The 27,989-nt window shown below is 48.0% G+C and overlaps 1 protein-coding gene across 7 annotated transcripts in view; it reads right to left on the reverse strand.

The window, feature by feature from the left end:
* Positions 1 to 1,933: 1,933 nt before the first annotated feature.
* Mpp2 (membrane palmitoylated protein 2) overlaps positions 1,934 to 27,989 on the reverse strand; it is a 32,586-nt gene continuing 6,530 nt past the window's right edge. For 4 of the 7 annotated variants that reach the window (XM_008838150.3, XM_029565991.1, XM_008838151.3 and 1 more), the window contains 11 exons: positions 26,882 to 27,000; positions 9,314 to 9,466; positions 9,042 to 9,191; positions 8,468 to 8,695; positions 7,819 to 7,950; positions 7,607 to 7,712; positions 7,452 to 7,520; positions 7,051 to 7,212; positions 6,276 to 6,478; positions 5,806 to 5,934; positions 3,258 to 4,659 (listed from right to left, as the gene is read on the reverse strand). In XM_008838150.3, the coding sequence (XP_008836372.1) occupies positions 4,483 to 4,659; positions 5,806 to 5,934; positions 6,276 to 6,478; positions 7,051 to 7,212; positions 7,452 to 7,520; positions 7,607 to 7,712; positions 7,819 to 7,950; positions 8,468 to 8,695; positions 9,042 to 9,191; positions 9,314 to 9,466; positions 26,882 to 27,000 (1,628 nt within the window). In that variant the 3' untranslated portion in view covers positions 3,258 to 4,482. Of the gene's footprint in view, positions 2,563 to 3,257; positions 4,660 to 5,805; positions 5,935 to 6,275; positions 6,479 to 7,050; positions 7,213 to 7,451; positions 7,521 to 7,606; positions 7,713 to 7,818; positions 7,951 to 8,467; positions 8,696 to 9,041; positions 9,192 to 9,313; positions 9,467 to 26,881; positions 27,001 to 27,989 lie in introns of those variants that run through there. The other 3 variants (XM_029565992.1, XM_029565993.1, XM_008838149.3) reach the window with 2 other exon arrangements.

Below are 27,989 nucleotides of genomic sequence, written 5' to 3' on the forward strand. Positions count from 1 at the left end.
CAAGCCATGGAGGAATGCTGCTTACAGGCTTGCTCCCCTGGCCCCTACTCAGCCTGCTTTCTTATGCAATACAGGCCCACCTGCCCAGGGGTGGCACCACCCACAGTGGGCTGGGCCCTCCCACATCACTCATCAAGAAGATGCCCTTCAGACATGGCCACAGGCCAGTCCAATAGAGGAAATTCCCCGATTGAGGCTCCCTCAACCCAGGTGTGTCAAGTTGACACTAAAGCTATCCAGCACACCAACCTTCCTTGCAGTAACCTAAAGCTGGGGGCTAGGGTCCAGTCAGTGCAGGTGTGAGCAAACAGAGCTGACCCATGAAATGAGCAGTTTTCCACACCGTCTTCTTCCTTTGTGACACCTGTGGAGTCTTCACATTAAATCCGTGTAACAGATGTAAAAAGGCTAGACCCTTGAGTCGCAGCTAGAAATGCCACCCAACTCACAGAAGATGTGATGTGAGGAAGAAATTAATAGCAAATAAGTTGCTGAGATGTGGTTTGTTTTGTTTGTTTTGGTTTTTTTTGAGACAGTCTTCTTGTAGCCCCAGCTGGCCTGGAACTCGCTATGTAGACCAGGCTGGCCTCAAACTCACAGAGATTCACCTGCCTCTGTCTCCTGAGTGCTGGGATTAAAGGTGTTCACAACCATGCCCAGTTTGAGCTGTGGTTTTTAAAACCTTTTTGTTTTATGTGGAATGTACCACATTCATGCAATTCCTGTGGAGGCGAGAAGAGGGCATCAGATCCCTTGGAACTGGAGTTACAGACCAGTATTAGCTGCCATGTGGGTGCTGGGAACCAAACCTGGGTCCTCCGCAAGGCAGACACGGCTCTTAACCCCTGAGCCATCTCTCCAGTTCCTGATAATGTGGTTTTAACATCAGTCAGCAATCTCCATGCTTTAGAGTTCATAGATCTAGAGTGGGGCTGCATAATTGTTTCTCTTTTAACTCCCAAATGAGTCTACTGTGCAGTCAAGACTTGAGAACCACTGGATTAGGACAGAAATATAAGTGTGGACTTTCCAGGGGTGCCCTAGGAGATAAAGTCATCCAGGAATGAAAGAAAAAAAGGAAAGGAGCAAGCAACATGGCAGCACATGGGGACCCAAGGAGAAAGAGTTGACCCGGAAGACCTCTGTGCTGGGAAGGGTCAGGGTTTTAACTATCGGCACTGAATTCTCATCAAAGCATGAGGTGGGTGATGTAAGCCCCTATGGCTGCCTCCAAATCAGTAGTGAAATTGTTCTCTGACCTGGCTCTTTACGCCTGTGTGGCTTCAAGGAAACTCAAGGGCCAAGGGCTGGATCCACATGTAGCCACAGCAGACAGGGACAGCCTAAGTCCCCTGGGAGACTCTGCAGTGATACTGTAGAACAGTGTGCCACGATTGCCTTCTGAAGAATGCCAGGTGGAAAGGAATGCTAACCCCCTGCCCTATACACACACTGTGGTGGCATTTGGCTGACCTTCTTTTCCCCTTCCTTCCTTTCTTCCTTCCTTTCTTTTGGGCCAGGGAGCAAAAGAGTGACATTTCAATGTCATCTACTGCCCCTGTGTTGAGTACTGAGTACCCTCTAACATTACCTCTGAGAGACTGTGTGGCACTTATACAGAAAATGAAGTGGAGGCCCAGAGAGGTAGGGGTACTTGCTGAAGGTCACACAAGTTCTGGGTGGACACACGTGGACTGGCTATGGAATTCCTGACTTCTTCACACCCCTGATGGTCACCAGCTCCCAGGAATGGGCACTTAGAGGAGAGAGTCTTCTTCAGACAGAGTATGGAGGGATAGGGAAGATACCGTAGAACACTAGTATGTCATTCCATCTTCCAGTCTAGAATCATCTGTCCTGTGCTCCCTGACCCTCACCTTCCCCCAAAACTATCCACCCCAATTAAAGACAAACAGCCCAGAAGCATTTGCTTTCATGTTTAATCAAAGAAAGAGAAAGAAAACCAGGGAGAAAACTTGAGAATTAGATGGCTGAAGGAGGGGACAAAGAACAACTGGGCTGGAGCTGAGTGGGGACCATTGGGGGGCAGGGTCTTCATTCTCCTGAGATCCCCAAGTTCAAGAGGCCACAGTGGGAAGGAGGACAGAGTCACAGAGCAAGCTTGATGGACACCCACTGTTAAAATCCAACCCTATGCTGAGATGAAGAGACTCACAGCCTCTGTTCCCACCTGTATAGTGCCTGGAAGGGGCACAGAGCAGGGCTCGGTCCAGCCCTGCCTCTCACACATCACTGGAGAGGAAGGTGTGTGGACTGTCTCCACATTGGACTTCCACAGCGAAGGAATGCTGCCAACTCTCCAGAATGACACCCACCACATTTCTATCAGAGGCCATGGTCTTTTGGTCAGGGGGTTTTGTGGGTTAACCAAGGAGAATTCAGGCCTGCCATAGGAGATCCTTCTCTGCCTCTAAACCCGTGTTCCCCAGGGAGGCAGGCGCTGCAAATAACTCCAAGTCTAGGTATCAGGAAAATGCTTCGTTTTCCTCCCATTCCCAGGCTCCTTAAGCTGAAGGTGGGGGTGATGCAGGATGTGCTGAACTGAGGATAAAAGGACACAGACTAAAAGTAGGAAGATGACCACATACAGTGTATGCAGAGCTATACAGATGAACTGGGGGCAGGCCTAACATCTACATCTCATTTGCACATCCTATGCCAAAGCAAATGAGATTCCTAATATAATAAATATATTTCTAGCATTTGTAATAAATATTCTGTTTATTCTCCCTCCCCTCCCCTTCCCTAGGAAACGGGCACACAGTGGTTCAAGGGCCAGCTTGGGCTGACATTGCAGTAAGACTGACTGATACTCAGAAGAACTGGGAGGCACGGGATGGGGGTGTCTGGGGGTCCCCCCGTGAGAACAGGATGAAGGCTGAGATGTCTTGGGATATCTAGAACAGTATTCTTAAAAGGATTCTCTTATTTTACAAAATCACCCTCCCCAAGGACTGAAGGCTGGTGTTTAGAACAGGGACAGTAGGAGGGCAGAGGAAGACATCTGAAGAGGGCCCAGGCTCTGGGGTCTGAGGTGGAGGCCTTGTAAGAATTGGAGGCTGATGGGAACCCATAAAGGGGCCCCAAAAAGCCACCTAAAAGCAATCATTTGCAGCCTCTCCCTCAAGCCAAGTTACACACAAGTGCATGTACACACACACACACACACACACACACACACACACACACAGACACATATATCCGCGAAACAAACACAGACCACACAAGAGGAAGACATCTGAAGAGGGCCCAGGCTCTGGGGTCTGAGGTGGAGGCCTTGTAAGAATTGGAGGCTGATGGGAACCCATAAAGGGGCCCCAAAAAGCCACCTAAAAGCAATCACTTGCAGCCTCTCCCTCAAGCCAAGTTACACACAAGTGCATGTACACACACACACACACACACACACACACACAGGCACATACATCAGGGCCAGAAACACAGACCAGCACCACAGCACCACAGGTTGCCCAGCCTGGAGTGCCAATGGGGCCATCTGGACCTGTGTGGCAAGCGCTGCTCACCTGTCAGTTTCTAAGCCCACACTCACAGTCCTCCCCCCTATCCTGCCTTAACTCCCATCCTGTCAGTCCTAATGCCAGTGGGCTACCTGGATCCATCAAAAGAGAAGCCCAAAGCGGACTAAGCCCTGTATGGGCCATGGAGCCTGGAGTGCTTTCGATAACCACAACAGAGGACTCAGTCTTCCAGGCCCTTTCCCAACCTAGGCTGAGCCCACTAGCCCCTGCCAGCTGCACCCTTTGGGTAGCAGAGCTTACCCAAGAAGGACACATTGGGGAAGTCTGTGGAGAGACTTTGGCAGTGAGAAGCTGTGGATGAGGGAGAGACCAGGCCGCATTTGCTCCTGGGGGAGATGAAACTCACACTGGCAGCTGCATCTGGCTCATGGTTGGGCTCCCCTCTCCTTTAGGATGGCCCAGACTGGCATTACTGCCCAGGTCTGCCTAGCTACCAATTGCTGAGTACTCCCCTGGCCACATGAGAACAGCCCAAAGCTGAATCTAGGACTAGAGTAAGAGATGGGAGGGGCCCAGGAACAGGGTAGGTGTCACCAGCCCAGAGGAGAAAAAGCTGGCAGGGGTCATATGCCTACTGACCACAAGGTCCTCAAACAGCTTTGATTTTCTCTGAACTGAGCATTATGGGAGTGACTCTGAGACACTCCTGGACACAGCTTGGCCCTTAGGGATGTCTGGAGGCCAGTGGTCATTGGGAGTGGGCAGCACCTGGGTACAGAGGTACCCCATGAACACCCACCTCCCTGGCAGTGCACACCTTACACTGAAGCCAGCTGTAGGGCCTGCTAGGAACTGTGATCCAGGGAAAACCAGAGATGGGGACTAAAGATCATGGCAGGGTGAGGGAGTGTCACAGATGGGATAGGGGATGGATTCAGGTTCTAGATCTTAACTCAGCAGGGAACAAGGTCCAGATCCAGGCTCAGTACACCCAGCTGACAGGCACCCACTGGGGCTCCGATCGAAGTTTTTCCATGGCAGCCTGGAGCTCTCGGAAGGTCCTCTCCAGGTTGCTGTTGACCAGGCTGAGGTCAAAGTAGTGCCCATAGCCCCTCTGGATGCGGCTGCTCTCCTCTACTGTCCGCCTCAGGTCTGCCTCCTGTTCGGAACAAGGAACTTTTCTAAGTGCCTACAACTCACTCCCATTGTTAAAGGGGTCTATAACCTGCCCCTCCTCATCCCAAAGCCCAGGCACACTGATGTAGATTCCCTGGCCAAGATGCAGGAGTCTCCCCTGTGCACCCAAGGCTGTGTTCCTGCACCAAATTCTGTTGGAAGGAAGGGGAAGGAGAGGAGGAAAGGGAAGGGAGAGCGGAAGGGAGGAAAGAAAAGGAGGGGAGAGGGGAGGAAAGAAGCTGTGCTAAGTGCTAAGACGCTAACCCCTTAGAACCCACATGCTCTTCACTACAGCTGCACAAGAGTGTTAACTGACTTCCCATTTACAACACAAAACTGAGATACAAAGAGATCACAGCCAACCCTAGACTGAAAAGTCTGCCGGACTCCAAAGCCAGAGCTCCCTCCAGTCTGACAAGGCAGGCCCCTCACCTATAGTTATGAGGTAGCATCAGGACACACCTAGTACCAGGGCAACCCCTAAGTGTGCAAAGCAACCCTTACCCCAGACCTAAAGAAGTCGGTGGGGCAGGGGTGAAGGAACTGGACAACTGATTTAAGGAAGCTGAGGCCAGCTGTGTCCCAGGGCCTCAAGTCAGCTGCCATTTGATCCCATTATGCTGGGATCATAATGCCCACAGCAGGAATCAGTCCAAGACCTTTAGGGAGTCCAAGTCCTTTAGGGAGCCATCTACAGAACTGGAACCAGCCTGCCCATCCTCTGTGAAGCCTGAGAGCTGCAGCAGCAGCTATGGCCAGCAGGGGGAACCCGAAGCTCAGAGCTCAGCAACCTTATTCCTAGGGGAATGCTGTAGCAAGGGGAGGGGTTTCCTCAGGGACCTTTCCCTGGCCATCTTCACCCCCACAGATCTTCCGCTGGCCCTCTGCAACTTCCTTTGTCCAGCACGCTCTCTCTGCAAAGGACTCCAAGTAGAGGGCCTGGAGTCAAAGTGCTGTGTCCATCTGAGACTTTGGGCACCGCACCTGCTGTCTCTAGCCTTCCTTTCCACATCCATAGGTCATGGACCAAAAGTTTCACCTCTCTATCTTCCTTGTCTCCCTCCATCAGCTCCAGTCCGTACACCCAGAAGGCAGCCAGCAAACCCTCCCACAGTGGCTAGGGGCTCACCGTGAGCTGTTTGGTAGACACTCCACTCTCCAGTGCAGCCCGGTTCATGGCCCGCAGTGTCTCAAAGTCAGGGGCCTCAATGAACACCACATAAGGGACAAACTCGGCCGTCCTCAGTACCTTTACTGCCTACAGGAGAAAAGGAGGGCCGACGTACATCTATACATGTGCAGGAAGAGGAAGGGTGTTTTAGTGTCAGGGTGGTCACCTGACAGTGAACACTCTGGATACCTGAGGGTCTGAGACCTGAGTCCTTGGAATAAATGACAGACAAGTGGCTGGCAGGTGACTGGAGATGGAATAACTGGAGGAAACTGGGTCTGGGAAGCTGAGAAACGGGATGGAGGTGGGCTGGGTCCTAGCAGTAGTCGGGGGGAACATGAGCACCAGGAAATAGATGGGAAATATTGAGGGAGCCGAGTGTGGGGAGAGGACACTAGCAGGCAGAGAAGGGGAGGTCTGGCCAGTACCTGGGGGTTGACATCCAGCACGCACACCTTGCCGGAGGCAACCACGCCCCTGATGGAATCGATCCGTGTGCCATACAGGTTGCCCTCATACTCGCCATGTTCCAGGTAGCGCCCAGCACGGATGTCAGCCTCCATCTCCCCACGAGACACAAAGCTGTAGCCCTGGCCTTCCCGCTCTGAGTCCTTAGGGCGTCGGGATGTGTCTTCAGGAAGGTGGAGACAAATGGTTAAAGGCAGATCACTCCACCTCAAATACATATGCACATGTTCCATGTGGGTTCCACTGGAGACATAGGCCGTCCTCCAACTGCCCTGCACTGCTGTTTTTCACACACGCATGCCCTCAGCACCACTGGCATGCATGTGCACACACAGACACACAAACGCGCAGGACATCTGGGCCGGGAGGATCTTCAGCGAGCAGCTAACCAGACCTACTGTGAACTAATGGGTGACTGAGGCTCAGGAAGGACAATGTGCAGCCAAAGTCACACAGATTTTTTTTTACGCTTTTAGCAAGTGGAACAAGAAGAGAAACCTTGGGTGAAGCCAGCCCCACCCACCTGGTCCTCAGCCTGCAGTTCCCCTTATCCACCCACAGAGGGCGCAGCACACCATAGAGTTCACGCCCAAAGATGCCACCTGACCTGCTGTCCTGGTGTCCCGGAAGATGCTGATTCAGAGCAGCTCTGCACCTCTCCAGCATCCCCCTTCACCTCCTGCACTTACACATCCCAGCCCCTGCTCCTCCCAGCAGGGCTCCGCCTCTACTCACAGGGTACCGTGGTGCCATAGCGGTCTGGATCCCATAGGATGAGCTTGTTCTTCAGGCTGCGCCGACCCACACCCTGCGCTCCAATCAGTACCAAGGTTTTCCGGCGGAATGGGGGCATGCGGGCCACCTCCTCATAAATGAGCAGCTCATGACGGTCAAACTCTGGACACCGGGAGAAGGCATTGCTTATCAGGTTGCCCGGTGGGGGGAGGGGCATGGCTCTCAGGACGCATCAAGGGTAAAAGAGCTTGGGCCCGGGGGGAAACAGGGAGGAACTGGGCAGGGCCAAGGAACAAGGTTGGCAGCATCCGAGGTAGAACAGACGCACAAATATCACTTGTGGGTTAGCGAGAGCACAGCATACACTGGAGGACAATTGGAGCAGGGCCTCTAATACCCACCTGCATTCTTGGTGGTCAAATACATCATTCTCTTCTTTTTCTTTCCTGAAAGGCTGCCGCACAGGGTCCCTGGCCACAGAGAAATGGGTGAGCAAGGCAGGTTGGGCAGAGCCTGATCCTAAATTGAGGCCTGGAGTAGGGGAGCGGGCTCCTACCTGAGGTTGGAGTCAGTTCCAGGTCCCGTTTGACAAATGCTTTCCGCTTCTCCTCCAACAGCTGGCTGGGGATGAGCCCAGCACTGCCCCCTTCTACATGACATGCCTGAAATGGCATGTGCCAAAGATCTGCCTGAGTGAGAGGACCCTTCCCAGCAACCCACCTCCCCCAAACTGTAGTTGGAGACACTGTACGAGCGCCTGAGGCTCACCTGCCACCAGTTGGCATCGTCCTGGTTTACAATTTGAAGCAAGTCTCCAGCGTTGAAGCGCAGGCCTGCTTCTTTGCAGGGGATGAGGCTGTCCCGAGCCGGGTCATAGTCAAAGTGGCATTTAACAAATACCTGGGCCCAGGAATTGGGGAAGGGTCAAGGGAAAGCACAAAGGGTGCCTCCATTGGAAGGGAGGATGGCAGATAGGCCACCCCCTGCCACTTCCCCTTACAGCGCCAGCGCCTCTAGGAGTGATGCCTCCAGGCATCCTCACACTGCCTTCATGGTACCAGCCTCCCTTGGCAACTGGAACTAAGAGGCTTAGAATGAGCAATGGAGAAATTGCTTCAGGCAAGGATTATTACATCTGGGGCAGACACTCCCACACTCAGGTCTCCCAGGTCACGGAAGAACACATACCCCTTGCACATGTGCATGAGTGCCTAAGGATAAGACAGGTAGATATGTGGACATGTGCGCCTCACTAAGCTGCTGTCTGTGGCTGTCATGAGTGGCCTGCAGATCCTGCTGTTTGCCTTGAGTGAACGTCTCAGAGCAGAACAGCTTCAAGAGACCAGTGGGCTGCTGCTGAGAGGCTCAGTCGTCCCTTGGTCCTTGAGCTGGGTGGGGTTCTGGCAGACAGGCCCACCTGGCGGGGCAGGTGGGGTTCCTGGTAGCTGGGTAGGATCTTGAGGATGACGCTGCCGCTGGCACTGCGCAGAAGCTCCTGCAGGGCCCGGGGGTCACTGCCCACTGGCTGCCCATTCACCTCCTTGATGATGTCACCCACATGCAGTAGGCCTTGCTGAGCCACCATGCCCCCGTGCAGAATTCGGGCGATCACCAACTCACCGCCCTCCACTCGGAATGTCACACCCTGAGGGATGGAAGGAAAGGATAAGGCTAGGTCTCTGTAGGTCTTCAAATGGAACTCCTGGAGGGCCCCCCATTCCCGTCCCCACCTCCCACTCCCCACTCACAAATCTATTTTTGTCTCAATTCTTCACTGATAGCCACAGCCTAGAGAGGATCCTGACGGTGTGTATGTGTGTGTGTGTGTGTGTGTGTGTGTGTGTGTGTGTGTAACTCACAGGCAGTGTCATGGCCCTCCTCTTTAGAGCCAACATGGGCCTAGTCTTCATCTTTAACTCCCTCCTGACTTCTCCTTTCCCATTGGTCACTCTCTGTCCCCTCCTGCATCACACTCAGCCTCTGGCCCTCACCAGATGCTCTCCTGCAGTCTTGCGAATGCCCACCATGCGCACTGCATCAGGAGGTACAGGCTGGTTGCTGAATGTGGGGTCCAGACCTGGGCTAGGGGGTGGTGTCTCATAGGTCTTTGAGGCCACAGAGTCATGTGTCTCCAGGAGGGACTGGAAAAGGAATGGGAAGAGAAGGGACAATGGGGCAGAGCCCAGAAGTCCCTTGGTCCCTTCCCTTCCAAGTTCAAACTTCCTGTTGGCCCCTCCCCCACCCACTGCAAACCACCAGGAACCTGGAAGTGGGGCTCCTGGAGGATGCGTGCCAGCTCTGCAGCAGTGCTGCTCTGTTCTGCCAGCTGCGCCAGGTCTCGAAGGATCTCCTGCACCAGCTCCAGGTTGTTATCTCGCACAGCCTCCAATTTTGTCTCCTCCAGCCGCTCATGGGCCTAGGATGTGGAAGTAGTACAGGTAAGTCCAGCCACATGCCAGCACTCCTGGGATATCAAATAGCTCTCCTCCTCTGGCCAACCACTCAATGTCATGGTCTTAGACAACCTGTAGCCCAAGATGAGAAAGCCAATCAGGCGAAGTAACTTTCCTAAGGTCATAGGGACTTGAACTTGGATCTCCAGGCCCTTAGGTCAGTGCTTCCAGGGAGGAAGGGGATAAAAAATCAGTACATGGGACCCACAAGATGGCTTGGCAGATAAAGGCACTTGCCACACAGCCTAGTACCCTAAGTTTTATCCCTGGAACCCACATAAAGGTGGAAGGAGAGGACTGACTTCACAAAGTTGTCCTCTGACCTCCACATATGCACTATAGCATGTGCACACACATACCCACACATCATGCATACATGATAATAATTTTTTTAAGTAACTCTTTGAGAGCTGGAGAGATGGCTCAGCAGTTAAGAGCACCGGCTGCTCTAGCAGAGGACCTGGGTTCAGTTCCCAGCACCCACATGGCAGATCACAACAGTCCATAACTTCAGTTCCAAAGAGATCTGATGCCATCTTCTGGCCTCAGTGGGCATTGCCCTCACATGGTGCACTTACATGTATGCAGGTGAAACACTCATAAAATAAAAATAATTGATTAATTAATTAATTAAAGCCTGGTGTGGGGGCACACACCTTTAATCCCAGCACTCAGGAGGCAGAGGCAGGCAGATCTCTGTGAGTTCAAGGCCAGCCTGGTCTAAATAGCAAGTTCCAGGTCAGCTGGGGCTACAGGAAAATCCTGTCTCAAAAAGACCAAAAATAAATAAATAAATAAATAAATAAATAAAGTTAAAAATAAATCAGTACATGGTACCAGGAGATGGTCTTGCATTTACTTGTTGTTTTACTAACTCTGAGCTCCACAGTGAGGGGCCCTGAAAGGGAAAAGGATGCCATTCATCCCTGTAACCAGCTGATGAGATTTATTTGTATATTTGTTAATTTTGAGACAGGGTCTCCAGGTAGCTCAAGCTGGTCTGGAACTCACTGTATAACCATGATGACCTCAATGTCACAGAGACTCATCTGCCTCTGCCTCCCGAGTGCTAGGATGACAGGCATGTGCCACCACACCTAGCTGATGAGGAGGTTTTTGTTGGGTAATAAAGCAGTGCCATTCTGGGTTATATGTGAACATGAGTCTTCCTCAGTGATTATTTGAGAGATAGCTTCAGGGGCTGGAGAGATGGCTTAGTGGTTAAGAGCACCGACTGCTCTTGCAGAGGACCTATGTTCAATTCCCATCACCCACATGGCAACTAACAACCATTCGTAACTCCAGTTCCAGGGGAATCCAATGTTCTTCTGACCTCCTCGGGCATTACACAACACGGGTGCACTTACACACATGCACTCAGTACACTCATACACATAAAATAATAAAATATATTTTTTTAAAAAAGAGTTGCAGCTGGGCATGGTGGCACATGCCTTTAATCCCAGCACTCAGGAGGCAGAGGCAGGCAGATCTCTGTGAATTCAAGGCCATCCTGATCTACATAGTGAGTTCCAGGACAGCTGGGGCTACAGGGACACCCTGTTTCAAAAAGATCTCAAAAAGACCAAAAAAAGAGAGAGAGAGTTGCAGACACAAGTCACTTCACCCCAAATACTTCAGCCCTCTCTGCTCCATAAGCCACAGTGCCATTGGAACACACCAGAAATTTAGTGTGGCTATGGTAATATTATCCAATTTTCCATACTCAAATATTTGCTACTATCCCCAAAGTATCCTTTATCATTTTATTTTTCTGATCCAGGATCCTACCAAGGATCATCTGTTGGTTTTGGTCATAAGTATTTTTAATCTTCTTTAATCCAGAACAAATCTCAAATAATTTTGCATCATTTTGACAGGATTTTTTGACAGGAGTTTTACATGAGAGGAGCTGTCTGTCTTTCCTGTACTTTGAGACTGTCTGTTGTGTTCCCCAGTGATCCTTCTCCAGTGGGTCTAGCATCCACTATGACCCTTGGTCGGAAACAGTTATTCTATTGGAGGTTACAGTGATTACCTAACTCTGTCATCTTTCTGATATTTTATTAATTGGCATTCTACTATGAGACAGAGCTTTTCCAAGGCTGGAGAGATGGCTCAGTGGTTAAAGCACAACACATGTATCCACACACATGCAAGAACATACACTCACACACGTATACCACACAAAAATTAGAAAAAGAAAAGGAGCTTTCCTTCCTCCCTCCAACTCTGCTTCCTCCTTCCTCTGGATATTGCTATGAACACTTTTGGCCATTAACAAAGTTTTATTTAAACACAATCATGGGGCTGGAGAGATGGCTGATAGGTTAAAAGCACTAGCTACTCTTGTAGAGGATCAGGGCTTAATTCCCAGCACCCACATGGCAGCTAACAACCAGCCTTAACTCTAGTTCCAGGGGATCCAACACCCCCTTCTGACCTCCGTGGGCCTTGCACGGCACGGGTGCACTTACATGCATGCAGGCAATACACTTGTACACATAAAATAAAAACGTTAAACACTACCCTTCTTATTTGTTTCATCTTGTCTTTGACAGCTTTTATTCTATTGTGGCAAAGTTGAACATTGTGAGAGAGGGTGATCAGGCTGAAAAGCCATAGTATTTACTATCTATACAGTGACAGAAAAGAATTAGGTGATTTTTAAATGTTTTTATTAGTATATATATTAATCATGCATGGTAATGAGTTTCATTATGACATTTTCATACATGTATACAATGCATTTTGATCCTATTCACTCTTACTACCCTCTCCACCCCCACTCCCACTGACCCCTCCTTCCTCCTTACTCATCCCCCTACTTCCATGCCTGTTTTTTCCTTTTTCTTGTTTTAAAAGATTTTTTAATATATTTTCTTTATTATTTTTATTTTATGAGTGCATTGCCTGCATGTATGTGAGTGCACCCGTGTCGTGCAATGCTGCGGAAGTTAGAAGAGGGCTTTGGATTCCCCTGGAACTGGAGTTAAGGACAGTTTCTAGCTGCCATGTGGGTGCTGGGAATCGAACCTGGGTCTTCTGCAAGAGCAGTCAGTGCTCTTAACCATTGAGCCATTGCTCCAGCCCCAAGATTTTTTTTTAATGTATAAATATTTTACTATTTTTAAGTTATGTATATGTGTGTGTGTGTGTGTGTGTGTGTGTGTGTGTGTGTACACAGTAGAGTTCCAGGCGGTTGTGAGCCACCATATGTGGGTATTGGGAATTGAACTGGGGTCCTCTGGAAGTTTTATTTGGTTTTTTGACATAGAGTCTCTCTGTACCCCCAGCTGACCTGGAACTCATTATGTAGACCAGTCTGGCCTCACTCTTCACAGAGATCTGCCTGCCTCTGTATCCCAAGTGCTGGAATTAAAGAAATACACCACCACACCCAACTTGTAGCACACACTCTGCACTCAACCACTGAGCCATCTCTCCAGTCCCTATTTTTTTAATTTTAAGTATGCCTGCATGCATGTAAGTGCACCATGTACATGCCTGATGCCCAGTTAGGTCAGAAAAGGGCATAGGATCCCCTAGGACTGGAGTTAAGAACAGGTACTAGCTGCCGTGTGGATGCTGGGAACTGAACCTGGGTCCTCTGCAAGAGTAGCCAGGGCTCTTAACTGCTGAGCCATCTCTCCCTCTGGTGGGTCATTTTTGAGACAGGATCTTGCTATGTATCCCAGGCTTGTCTCAAACTTGAATCCTCCTGCCTCATCCTCCAAGTGCTGGATTACAGGTATATGCCACCACCCCCAGCTCCACCACTATATTCCTTGGCTCTGTTTGTCTGGAGGAAGCACAGTCATAGCAGTTTCCTGCTGACAGAGTCCATCAGTCTGTGAGCACCCTCTTCCATTCTGACACTAACCTAGGTCTAGAAACAACAGTTTCTAAAGGAACCCTGACCCAAATAGAATTCAGAAACCAAGATCTGGTACTCAGTACCCATTTCTTTTTAAAAGTTGTTTCTTGGGGCTAGAGAGATAGCTCAGTGCTTAAGAACACTGGCAGCTCTTGCAGAGGATCTGGGTTCAGTTCCTACCACCCACGTGGTGGCTAACAACCATCTGTAACTCCAGTTCCAGGGGATCTAACACCCTCTTCTGGCCTCTGCAGGCATTATGCCCTCATGGTGAACATACATGCAGGTAGGTAAAACACTCATAACACAAGCTGGAGAGATGGCTCAGCAGTTAAGAACACTGGCTGTTCTTGCAGAAGACCCAGGTTTGAATCCCAGCACCCACACGGCAACTAATAACTGTCCATAACTCCAGTTCTAGGGTATCCAACAGCTTCTTCTGTCCTCTGGTATTGAACAATATGGGTGCACCTTACATACATGCAGGCAATACATGCATAGACATAAAATAAAAATAATAAATAAAATAAAAACACAACACATAAAATAGAAATAAATCTTTTTGTCTAAAAAGTCATTTCTGAGCCAGGTGTGGTGGCACACACCTTTAATCCCAGCACTTGGGAGGCAGAGGCAGGCAGATCTCTGTAAGTTGGAGGCCAGCCTGGTCTGTATAGCGATTTCCAGGTCAGCTGGGGCTACAGGGAGACCCTGTCTCAAAAAGACCAAAATAAACAAATTAATTAATTAAATAAAAAGTCATTTCTTTTTAAGATTTATTTTATTTATTATCATTATTGTGTGTGTGTGTGTGTGTGTGTGTGTGTGTGTGAACTTTGTGGAGTCAGTGCATGGCCAGCACTTTTACTGGCTGAGCCATCTTACCAGCCTCTGTGTGTCATTTCATTGGTAGATGTTAGTTACCATCATTAAGTCAAGCTCTACAGGATTGCCCTCATCTTCCCCCACTCCATATTTGTATCACCTCTCTTCCTTCTTCTGTCCTCTGGTATTGCATGACACGGGTGTACTTACATACATGCAGGCAATACACAAGGGAATACAATAAGGGAAAACTTATTTCCAATCACAGAAATCCACTTAATTCTTTATTCTGTCCTTCAAATTTCAATAAAGTTTCAGAATTGCCTGTTACAAATCAACTAAGCGGGGCTGGAGAGATGGCTCAGTGGTTAAGAACACTGGTTGTTCTTGTAGAAGACCCAGGTACAAATCCCAGCACCTACATGGCAGCTAACAACTGTCCGTAACTCCAGTTCCAGGGGATCCAACAGCCTCTTCTGTCCTCCATGGGCATTGCACGACACGGGTGCACTTACCTACATGCAGGCAATACACGCATACACATAAAATAAAAATAATAAATAAAATATTTTTTAAAAATCAACTAAGCAAAAATCAAGATTAGCTACAGCTCTCTTTGTCCTTAATATATGGGTAAATAAAAGAAACTGACAACACTGGTGGGAATGATCTCTGTGCTTTCTAACATGGAAGTCACCAACCATATGTGATTACTGAACATTTAAAATGTGATGTGGGGCTAGAGAGATGGCTCAGCAGTTAAGAACACTGATTGTTCTTGCAGAAGACCCGGGTTCAAATCCCAGCACCCACATGGCAGCTAACAAGCATCTGTAACTCCAGTTTCAGGGGAATCCGATGCCCTCTTCTGACCTCCTTGGGCACTGCATGACACAGGTGCACTTTACATACATGCAGGCAATACACTTATACACATAAAATTAAAATAATAAATAAAATAAATATTTTTCCTTCAGAGATAAATGCAGTCACAGAAGAGTTTTACATCAATGAATGTATTGACGGATGGATCAGTGAGACGTGTTTTATATTCATAAAAATACTCAGAAGGCATGGTATATCTCTGAGGACTAGGAAAGTAGCTGAGTGACAGAACACATGCTTAGCATGCGCAAGGACCTGAATTCAATCCTCCAAACCATTTATAACTGCTAATCTCATTGGGGAAGGCTCCACCTCTGATTTAATCATTTCCTAAAGGGCTTGCCTGTTACTGCTTTTGCATTGAGGGTTACATTTCTACCTGATTTTAGAGGCAACACAAGCATTCATGTATCCTGTGCCACGGTGTCAGAATACTATAAGCAAAAGTTACTTGAGGCTGGGTGTGGTGGTGCACGCCTTTGATCCCAGCATTTGGGATGCAGAGACAGGTGGATCTCTGTGAGTTCAAGGCCAGCCAGGGCTACATAGTAAGAGCTGTCTGAAAAAAAAAAAAGTTACTTGCATTAATACTATTTTCTGTATGATCAGGGCAATCTGATATATGGATAGATATACTTTTTTTCTTTAAATTTGGGCTATGCTATTTTCATTTAATTTTATTTTAAATATGTACATTTATACAGCACAAATTTCACATCTACATTAAAAAGCAAATTCCAGTAAGCCTCAGTTGTATCTTCACCATCCACTCCATTCATACCCAAACCCCAGAAGAAATCAATTTTCATTAGTTTAGGAATTATGCTATTTCTTTCCAAACAATAAAATACTTCTTTTTCTTCCTTCCATCCTTGCTCCTTCTTTTGTTGCATTTGCGTTTTGCTTTTCTTTTGAGGCAGTCCTCTTATGTAGCCCTGTCTAGATTGGAATTTGTTATGTAGACCAGGCTGACCTCAAAGTTTCTTCAACCCTCCTGTCTGCCCCCCAAGCACTGGGATTACAGGTGTACTCCATTACACCCGGCTTCCCTTTCTTTCTTAAATAAAAGGTAGAACAATTTAAAGAATATTTTGGTTTTGTATGTCATTTATTTGTTTTGAGCAGGCCTCAATATGTAGCCTGGGCTGGTCTTAAGCTCCCAGTCCTCCTGCTTTAGCTTTCCCAGTGCTGTGATTACAGGAGTTTCCACACTCCTGGTCTACACAGTCTTTGACATCTGGGGCTCTCGTGTAGTTTTCAACTAACAATTTACTCTAGAAACCACCCCATACCACAAATGGAGATTTTCTTCTACCATTACTTTGTTTGTTTGTTTTTGACAGGGTCTTCTGTAGCCCCAGCCCACCTGGAACTCACTATGTAGACCAGCCTGGCCTCCATCTCACAGAGATCCACTTGCCTTTGCCTCCTGGGTGCTGGATTAAAGGTGTGCACCACCAAGCCCAGCATTATCATTACTTTTTTTGATAACAGCACAAATCTTTATTGTATATGTGGAGTCCTATAACTTACTCAACCAGCCTCTGCATATTTCAATTCTTTCTAATATTTTGCTATTGCAAATAAGGCTGTGGTAAATAACCACTGTGTGGTGCTCTGTATCTATGGAGATCTTCCGTGTACATTCTGAGAAGTCTTGCCCGGTCAAGCAGTAAATAATATGCGCAGTTTTCTTAGATCTTGGCAAATCCCTCTGTGGGGCTGGAGCCGACTTCCTCTGCCATCAGCATCGGATGTGAAATCTCCCCAGAGCTCACCCTGAGTCCTGATCAAATTTTTGAATGCCTGCCAATCACACAGATGAGAAATGATCTCTCGGTGGGGCTTAATTTGCATTTTGCTTATTATGAGTGGCAGCCAAGCATCTCTTCGTATGTTTAAGGACCATCTGTATATCTTCTGTGAACTGTCTGTTCGTGTCTTTTGCCAATTTTTCTATTTGTTTTTTTCCCTTTTCCCATTTTTAAATGTTCTCTCTATATTGAGAAGATTAGCCCTTTATTTGTGACATCTTTTGCAAATCATTTCCCTCTAGTGTCATTTTTCTTTGGATTCTGCCTATGGTGGGTGGTTTCGCCATGCAAAAAAAAAAAACAACCACATTTAATATGGCTGAATTTATCAGTCTTTCATCTGAATTTTGAGGTGGGGGTTCCCATGCACAGATCTGTTTTCTTCTAGGGTGCATATTTTTACATTTAGATCTCTGATCTTCTTGGAGTTTATTCTGATGTATAGTGTGAAGAATGGACCCACTTGAATATCTTTGCAAACGACTGTCCAGATGTCTCAATGCTATTTGTTAAAAATATGGAACAAGGGGCTGGGGAGATGGCTCAGTCAGTGCAGTCCCTGCTGTGCAAGCACAGCATGAGGACCTGAGTCCAGATGCCCCAAACAAATGTAAAACCTGGGAATGGTGTTGTGGGACTGCAATTCCAGCATTAGGGCAGGCAGTAGGGGCTCAGAGATAGGCAGATCTCCTAAAGCTCATTGGCTAGTCAGCCTGGTCAAATTCATGAGTTTTGGGTTCAATGAGGGGTCCTGTCTCAAAGAGTAAAGCTGTCTTTTATTTTTTTTTTCCTTTTTTTTTTTTGACGAAAGTACAAGAGGAGCTAGCTGGGAAGAGGAAAGGGGTGGGAGGGGACAGGAGAGGGTGGGATCAATATTACAGACATGTATGAAACAACATAACAAGATACATTATGTATGCTCAATATATGCCAATGAAAGCTTTAAAATAATAAAATAAAATACATACTTGATAATCAAAAAAAAAAAGGAAAGACATCCAACATCAAGCTCTGGTATCCACACGTAAGTGCACACACGTGTGCACACACATACACACACACACACACACTAGCAAGTACATACACAACACAACAGCACAACACACACATAACACATAATTAATTTTTTGAAAAAGTAATCCTTAACTGGGTGTGGTGGCACACATCTTTAAATCCAACACTGGGGAGGCAGATGCAGGTAGATCTCTGTGAGTTCCAGACAAGCCTGGTCTACATAGAGAGTTCTAGGCTATCCAGAGCTATATAGTGAGACCCTGTCTCAAAAAATAATATATATATATAAAAAATCCTCATCATTGATATACATACTGAAATACTTAGATAAGATTATATTGTATCTGAAGTTTGTTTCAAAATAATCCAGGAGAGGGAAGTAGGTGGAGGTGTGGATGAAAGAAGATGTGTCATCAAATGTTGAAGTGCAATGATGGATGGTGCCTTGGGATACACTTTTTAAATTTTCCATAACTTTTTTTTTGTCTTTTTGAGGCAGGGTCTCCCTGTAGTCCCAACTAGCCTGGAACTCGCTATGTAGATCAGGCTGGCCTCAAACTCACAGAATTCTGACTGCCTCTGCCTCCCAAGGACTGGGATTAAAGGCATGTGCCACCACACTTGGTTCCATAACATTTCTTAAGCCCATGAGATAAGGGAGTTTTGATGTAAGGCTCAAGCTGGTCTCAAACTCTTGGGCTCAAACAAGCCTCCCACCTCAGCCCCCAAGTGCTCTGACTATAGGATGCACGCACCACCAAACCCAGCTCAAGATAAGGAGATTTTTTACATTTTTAAATTATATTTATTTACACGGGGTGGGGATGCAAGCCATGGTGTGCCTATGGAGGCCAGAAGATAACTTGCAGGAGTCAGTTCTCTGACATGGGATTTTAATAACACCTCATAGAAATACAAACAGAATTTGGAGAGAGACACAATGCTTGGCATACAGCAAGTACTCAATAAAGGCGAGATCTTTACCACTTTTTCTTTCCCAAAAAGGACAGCCATACTCAACAGCTACCTAAACCACCCATACTCTGCCTGGCTGGGCAATGTTCCCATTAAGGGGAAAACAGACAATTGGGGGACAAGGGAGTAGTAACAGGGACAGGAACATGCCTACAAGAGCTGGGCTTCCCAGAGCCCACAGTCATTGGTTCAGCACAGTCCACAGAGCCAGAGTGAGGGATGGAAGTCTCCCTGGCTCTGGGTCATCTCTGTGCCCAAGACCAATGCTAGGAATCTACAAGAACTGAGCTACAAGAAAGAACAAAAGCACTTAGGCACCAAGAATCTCACCAAGGTAACCCAAGCAGAGCTCTTTTGGTTGACAGGAGCCAGCTCTGACCCAAGTGTCTGACTCAAGCATCTAAGGAGTTGTTCATTTGGGTTTCAGCATCTTCTGCCCCATGGGTAGAGACAGGACAAGTCTCCTGAGATGAACTTCACCAAGAGGATAGATGAGTGTTTCCCAAGCCACTTACCTGCCCTCTTAGACATAATGACCCCTGACCCCATTTCTATTCCTAAGACTCCCTCCTGGCATCTCACCCACAGACATCCCCACCCACCTCTTCCTAAAACCATCTGTATTGCCTATGTTCAATATTCCTTGGCTTCCTAAGTTTTATTATATCTGTATGGATTCTATACATTCCTAAGATGAATATACGTTCTTGTCATTTTTACCTTTAGAAAAAGAGTCTTGATATGTGTGTGTGTGTGTGTGTGTGTATAATTGGGGGGCACTGATTCTTTTCATTTGTTACTGAGTGAAAAATTATTTCACCTACTATTTTTTACTCACTGTTACCTTACCAAGATGCATTCTTCTTTTCTATAGGTGACTGATGCCACTCAACAGTATTAGAGGCACTGGGCCTGTGACTTCGGAGACTGATTTGCATTTCTGTGGTAATTGCTTGTATCATACTGACCTCAAAATCATCTTGAGCAGAGGTTTGGATGTAGCTTAGTCAATCGAGTGCTTGCCTAGCACGCACAAAGTCCTGGTGATCCCCAGCAAGATGCATTCTTCTTTTCTATAGGTGACTGATGCCACTCAACAGTATTAGAGGCACTGGGCCTGTGACTTCGGAGACTGATTTGCATTTCTGTGGTAATTGCTTGTATCATACTGACCTCAAAATCATCTTGAGCAGAGGTTTGGATGTAGCTCAGTCAATCGAGTGCTTGCCTAGCATGCACAAAGTCCTGGTGATCCCCAGCACCATATAACCAGGCATGGTGGCACATGCCATTAATTCCAGCAATGGGAAGTTGGAGGCAGGAAACCAAGAGTCCAAGGTCATGCTCCACTACATGATACCCTGTTTCCCTATACCCCATCCCCCGCCTGTCTCCCTATCCCCCCCGCCCCCAAAGTGCATCCTCAGCAAAACAGAGCTTGAGCTCAGGGTAGACCAGAAGCTGGGGTCAGGGACATAGCCAGCTGGCAGTAGACACAGCACTTGCACCCTGTTCTCCCAACTCCTGAGCCATAGGCAACAGCAGGCTACAACCGCAGGAACTTCACAGTCATTTCCATGCAAAGCTCTTCCTTCCACCCTCCCACTCCAAGTCCTCTGATCTTGGCAAAAGGTAAGAATTCTCCTTTGAACCCTGGGCTTATAATTAAATTCAAGATCTAAACCAAGTGCCAGAGAGTAATGTTCCAGAACTCTTCAATCAGAGTTTTAACAAAGGTGACTTGCTTTAGCTATTGGGACCTTAGCAAATGTCATGCAAGCAAGCAGAGGCTTGGCACTGCTTATGATGTGGGGCTTGGTCTCCCTTGCAGGTGACACCACCTGCAGGTGGGGAAAATTGGGCCACCCTCTAGAGGCTGAGACCATGTGAAGAGAGAGCCAGCCAGCCCAGACAATAGTCTTTCCAGCTGAGACAACAGATATGTGGGTGAGGCCATCCCACACCACCCAGCCCCAGGTGAGCAAGCCCAGACCAGAAAAGCCACCTGACTTGGCCAAAAGCCATGAGAACTAAACTGTGGTGGTTTTAAACCACAGCACAGTGGGTGGTTTAGGATGCAGCAAAAGCTCCCCACTACCATAGCCTCTTCTTGTCAGGCCCCCTTGTCAAAGCCCCAATCTTACTGGCTTCCCTGGACCCTCATTTTTCTAGGGTCCTGGCTCACTTTGCCAGTTCTCCCACCATAGCTTAACCACAGGACAGAGCCTTCCTGAGGAACTTCAGGCTGACAGCTAAGACAATGCCATAGAAACACTTCCACATCCATAATCTCCACCCACCCCAGCGTGACTCTTGACAAGTGTTATTCTCCCCACTTCTCAGAAGAAACTGAAGTCCAGAGAGATTAACAGACATACTAAAGTCACACCATGTTATAGACTGAATCTGAAATGTCCCCACAGGCTCAAGTTGTGAAAGCTTGTTCCCTAGCTGATGGCACTGCTTAAGGGGACTATGGAGCCTTTATGAGGTGAACCTATCTGGCAGGAGTAAGCCACTAGGCCTAGCCACTAGTTCTAGCTGCTCTCTGATGCCTGGTCCACAGTGATATGAGAAGCTTCCACTACACGCTCCTGCTGCCATGAACTGTCAGGCTTTCCCCACCACGATGCACTGCAACCCCCTGAAACCATAAGCCAAAATAAGTTGTTTCTGTCAGATATTGTGACAACCTTAAGTTGTTGTTTCTGTCAGATACTGTGACAACCCAAAAGCTAGTCAGGGTCTTCAAACTCTAAACACTGTTCTTTGTTCTTCGCCATACTGATTGGTTCACACATTGTCTTAACATGTCTCCCAATGGGCAGGTGAACCTGATGGTATCAATTCTCCTGATTTCTGAAATGCCATTTGCCTTGGATTCTCCACAATGGCCTTTCCCACTGTTGAAGCACCTGTTGTTGGATCCATGTCAGCCCTCTCAGATGTCAGCCACCTGCCAGCTGCTGCCTGCAGGTAACCCCTGGATCTATGAGCTGCCTATCAGGTTTGACCTGTCCTCAGAACCTTTAATTCTTTGGGTTTGCCCCCTCAAACACCGTTCTTCTCCAGATCAGCCATTCCCACATGCCTTCCATGTCCCCAGAAAGAAGAATCAAGTCTAACTCCACAAGGGCACAGGAAGGCAGCAGTTAACAACTACCACAAACAGTTCAATCTGACTCCATTCCTGCGGAGGTCTTGGCCATTTCTCTAGGGAAACCAAGTTTTACAGCTGGATAGCTGGATTTTTTATCAGTGTTTTGTCTGTTAGTTTAGAAATTCATCTATGCTACATAATCATCAAAACTGATAAGAAGTAGGCCCCATTGTCCAAAGCAAGTTCATGTTGAAGAGTGGAGAGAGAAACTGTCTTGTCTTTTGATGGGTAGCCAAGTTCCATGGCAAAAGGTCACCCATACAGAGGCAAGAGGGATTTATGACTCTGAAAGGCCTTCTGGGGGATTCCTTCCAATTTGTTTCACAACCAGAAGGGGGAAGAAGTGCCTGGATGCCCTTAGTACACTGATCTCTTGGGGCAAGGTGGCAGGGGTTAGAGTTGAAGAAATATCCTCACTACCTTCTGTTGAGTTCTATGCATTTGAAACCATACCCAGAATTTCCTGGAAGGAAAATCTTATATATCAAACATTTCTAAACAAAGGACTTTACTTATAGTCTGATACAGCACAGAAGTAACTTGTCAAGGAGACTGTACTGTGAGGTTCCAGGATTGAGGCATTGTGGGATCCAGTGAGAGGAAGTAAGACCCGGGTGCCACCAGAAAAACAAACTATCTGCAGTTCTTATAAGCTGTAATCCTGGTGCTGAACCTGGTGCATGGTGGGTGTGCAACAGATATTGTTGAATAGGTAAGTGGAAGAATGAATTAATTAATTAATGAGTGAGTGAATGACAGAGCCAACAGCCAGCAATCCCTCTTTGGACATAAGTAGCTTGGACAAGGCCACAAAGGAAGGAGTGTTCCTAAGGGGGAGCACTTTGAAGAGAGCTGATTAGAGTACCACTGGCCCTGACCCTGCACTGGCCCTGACCCTGTGACCCACAGATGATGTGATCTAACACATACAACTCCCAACTTAGCTTGGAAGGTTACAGGTGTTGAAGATCAAAAATTCATGCATTCAGCATTTCCAATGCCAAGTCCACCCTACAGAAACCTTCACACATGTGCAGGAACAGATGGACACAAGAATGCTCACAACAGCACCATCCTTAATAGAAGAAAATCAGCACTATCACCCTACCTCTCAGTAGGGGAGCCAACAGACTCTGGGCTCTATGCATATTAGAATTAGCATACAACAGTTCAAATGAATCTATCTTTATTTATACTTAGATCAATAACTTTATTCCCTATATGAACTAGAAGTCTCAAAAACAGAAGCAGTCATTCCATTTATGGCATGTATAATAAGGCATGTATAACAAGGACACGTTACTTATGGCAAAACATATATATATATATGGGCAAGAATACCAAGCATTCAGAGAAATGACGTCACCAGCCTCTAGCCAGTGTTTACCTTTAGGGAGGAAAAGCTGTAGAAATGAGGAAGAAGTAAACTACATCATATGTATTTTTTATTTCTTAAGAAGAAAGACTAATGGCTGGAGAGCTGATTTGACAGTTAAGAGTGCTTCTTGTTCTTCCAGAGGACCCAAGTTTAGTTCCCAGCACCCACATCAGGTGGCTCACAGCTGCCTATAACACCAGATCCAGGGAATCCCAATGCCCTTTCTGGCTTCCCCAGGCACCCTCACACATGTAGCATACACTCACACAAACACACATAGACATAAATACAAATAAAATATTTTATTGAAAAGGTCTTTAAAAATAAAGAGTAAAGGTCAAAACAAGCACGGCCAGTATTAACACAATGGAAATAGGTGCTCAGGGAATGGTTATGCTATCTTTTTTTGGGGGGATGGGGGAGTTGAGGCAGGGTCTCCCTGTAGCCCCAGCTGGCCTGGAACTCACTATGTAGACCAGGCTGGCCTTGAACTCACAGAGATCTGCCTGCCTCTGCTGGGATCAAAGGCGTGCGCCACCACACCTGGCTTCTTCAATCTTTTGTATTTATCCATTCAACAAATGTTTAGTAACTACCGACTATGTGCCAAGCACTGTTTTGGGAGGCCTCTGGAGACACAGTGGTCACTCAAGTAGACAAACTTTCCTGTCCTCATGAAGTCTTACACTCTCAATGTTTGGAACAAGAATAATTCCTCACACTTTTCTTCTTCTTCTTCTTCTCACTATGTTGCCCAGGCTAGTCCTGACCTGGACTCAAGCAATTAGACTCAGTCTCCAAAGTAGGTAGGACTATAGGCACAGACCCAGCTTCTTGCTTTTAATTTTAATAAGTGTAATCTTCAATACCCAAAGGTGATCGAAGGTAAAAAGCAACTGCCCTTCTCTTGTGCCCGCCAATGGTCTGTTTTCTCCAGAATTTCTCATTATTCACCCTCAGGCTTTTTAATCATCTGCTCTTTTTCTGTGCTGCTTATTCTTTACTTCGGTGTTTTTGTTTGCTTTGTTTTGTTTTTGTGGTTTCTTGAGACAGTAATTCATGCTGCCCAGGCTGGCCTCAACCTCTCCATTAGCTAGGCTGGCTTTGAACCCCTGATCCTCCAGCCTCCACTGGGGTTACAGGCATGTGCTGTCACACTTGGCTCTTCTTTAGTTCTTTGAAATACGGTCTTGCTATGTGGCCCAGGCTATCATCAAATTTACATACTGCTTGCCTCAGCTTCCCAACTACACCACCACACCTCAATTATCTACGCTTTTCTTTAACGTGTATGAGTGTTTTGACTGAATGTATGTAAGTGTACTATGTGCATGCAATACCTGTGGAAGCTAGAAGAGGGCATCAGATTCCCTGGAACTGGAGTTACAGACCAGTGTTAGCCATCATGTGGGTGCTAGGAACTAAACGTCCGTAAAAGCATCCTATGCTCTTAATCTATGAGCCATCTCTCCAGTGCCTGGATTATCTGCTCTTAACCTCTCCAATTCCTCATCAATAACAATAACATGGAATGCATTCCCTGCAGCAGTTCTCTCTTCCAGCAGGGCCTATATCTCCTTCACACCCCACACCAAGGCTACAATCATCCTATGACACAGAGTCCCCACTGGGCCCTATAGAAAACCCAACCACCAGGGCTAGGGAGGTGGCTTTATTGGTAAAGTACTTGCTGTACAAGCATAAGGACCTGAGTTTGGATCCCCAGCACCCACATAAAAGCCAGGCAACTTGCCTATAATCCCATCACTGGGGAGGTGGAAACAGTAGGGTTCCTGCGGCTTCCTGGGAAATCAGTCTATGTAATTGGTGAGGTCAGGTTCCATCAGAGATGTTGTCCAAGAACCATACACACACACACACACACACACACACACACACACACACACAAAGTAAGAAAAGAGAAAAGTCACCACCTGGCTGTACTGCCTGCCACATCACCTGCCATCCCCTCAGAGTCCCAGGTCCATGTAGCCATGCCTACCCACACTGCAGACTTCCCTTCCAGGATCTCTTTAACACCCCTGACCAACCAACCCATCCACAGTAGACACACCCTGTGTGATCATGCCAACCCCCAGAACTGTCCCCATAGAAAATATTTTACTTCCTACCTCCCTCTCTCTGACTTTGGCCTTCTCTTCCATCCCTATACCCCACCTGTACCTTGCAACCTCCGAGATAGCCCCAAACTTCACCCGCATCCCCACCTGCCCCCCTGCTTCCTCCCAGCCTGAGGCCCAGAGATGACACTATCCCAGCCAGTCTCAGACTTCCTTCATAGTTTCTCCCACATCTGGGGTCTGGATCAAAGCCACCTTCTTCTTCCTCTTTGCTTGGGGACTGAGTGACTCCACCCTGGGAAATCGGTGCCTGCCATGGACTGTCTGGGTCTCAGTTCACTAGATTCCCTCTCCCCTCCAGTGACTAGCCAAACTTCATTTCTGACCCCTGCTCAACCCATAACTCCTAAATCCTAAGAGAGGACTGCCTGCCCTCACTGAGATTTCCCAGCAATTAGTCTGATTTCCTCCCATGCCAAGTCTTGCCTCCAGCCCAGCCTAGAATCACCTCCTTCCCCATAGGAGGGGGGCGCCCTCCCTACTGTCCGGTTCACTCTATGCACCAGCCTCACTTCCCTAGGGTGGAGCCCCTGGAGGGTCCCAAACACCAGGTTCTACCTGTTTACCTGAGCCCCATCATCTCAGTTCCAGGTGGCTCTTAGCCCTTAACTGATCTCGGAAACCCCTCCTGTGACCCTCTATATGACCTCCAGTAGGATGTTCCTAAATATCTTTCTCTCTGTCCCTCCCTGCCTAAAATGTACAGTGCTTCCTTGATGCTTGAGGGACAATATTAGAACACCCAGGCATGGCCCCCAGTGCCCTCCACAACCTGCCAGCACCTCCACAGCTCACCCCTTGTCTCACACCTGATGCTCCAGTCTCACACTTCCAACTCCTTGCTTTGCTGTTTCTGCCCCAGCTCTTCCCCTGGCCAAGATGCCTGCCCCTCCTCTCTATCCTCCACACTCAGCTTGATCCTTTCTCCAGGAGGCCTCCTCTGCCCTCTCAGGCTGTGTTAGGCACTTGCCCTCTGTGCTCCGCATCTGCCCCTGCACTGCTGCTACCAAATTCCCATCATTTTCTCTTTAACAGTCTGCCTCCCACCTGACACACCTGCACAAACATCCAAAGGCAGAGAAGTGGGCAGAACCAATCTGGATATTTCAGGGTACAGGCATGCTCTTCTTTCAATCAGACCCTCTGCCACCACTCACCAAGCAGGTGCAGGGGCCGCCCCTCTACCTGCAACCTCGGATTCATCACCTGGGCATAAACCCCTTCATCTGGCTTCTTGTGCTACATGCCCCACTCTCAGAGTCCCCTGAGGCTCCCCAGGCACAGCACCCACCTCCCTGGTACACCATACCTTGGCCAAGGATCTGACTATGGGGCTTTCCATAATGCCTCGAAGAAAAATCAGGTCCAGCTCTGCAGCCCCTGTGGCATGGGGGAGAGATCCCAGGTTGTCCAAGACTTGCTGCATGGCTGGGGAAGGGGAGTATGGGCAATGAGACATGGGTTACCAGCTGTTTAGAGAAGACCAAAATCTATCACAAACCCTCCCCAAACCCACAGAACTTAGCCCTCCCCAGCAGCACTTCCCACCCTCCCCCCACAGATACCCAGGCCCTTGTGTGCCTAGGGCAGAGGTACTGGGGGCAGGTGGCAGTGTTCTTGGCCTGTTTTCCCCATCCTAGGCAATGCCAGCCTGGGCAGGTGAGAGGCTGCCAACAGCATGGATTGAACTAAGTGGCAGTGGCAGGTGTCCCATTCCAGATTGTGCCCAGCACCAAAGAGCCAGACTCCCTATTCAACCTCCAAACAAGTTGAAGTCTAAGGACTGAGCCACCTGCACCTGCAGGCTCACGGGTAAGACAGATAGTGCTGGAGTGTGTCCCTGAGTTCAGACTGAGTCAAGCAAGCAACAAAGCAGGAGGCCAGGACCAACACGGCACCAGTCCAAGCTACAACTCTGGCTCAGTGTGATACTGCACAAGTCACTGTCCCTTCCTAGCTTCAGTCTTTCCCTCAGCTCTGACCAATAACATCCTTAAGAAATTAATGAATGATAGGAAGTCAAAGCTGAGGCCTGGAACACCTACAGGGGCTAGAGAAGCTGGCACCCTGGATCCTGAGATGGCTGTGGGCACAAGGGCAGAAGTCAAGCCACATCACCCCAGGAATAAGCACTCTCAGCCTAGGATGAGATATAACCAAAAACAGCTGAAGCTGACCTCTGAGACATGGGGGGGGGCAGGTGGGGGGAGCAGGCAGAGTTAGGAGGGACCTAGGAGTGGGCAGGAAGGAAGGCAGAAACAGTGTGCCAGCTGGGAGCAAAGATGGGCAGGGGGTATCATTACTGTGCCATCCACGCCTACATCTGCAATAACAGTACCCTAGCCCTGGAGGAGCCGGGAGTGGGGAAACAGGGTCCCCAGCACCTCCCAACACTCTTGTCAGGGTCTCCCTGCTCC

This window comes from Nannospalax galili, unplaced genomic scaffold (assembly GCF_000622305.1).
Source record: "Nannospalax galili isolate Female #2095 unplaced genomic scaffold, S.galili_v1.0 scaffold95, whole genome shotgun sequence".
Classification (NCBI taxonomy): domain Eukaryota; kingdom Metazoa; phylum Chordata; class Mammalia; order Rodentia; family Spalacidae; genus Nannospalax; species Nannospalax galili.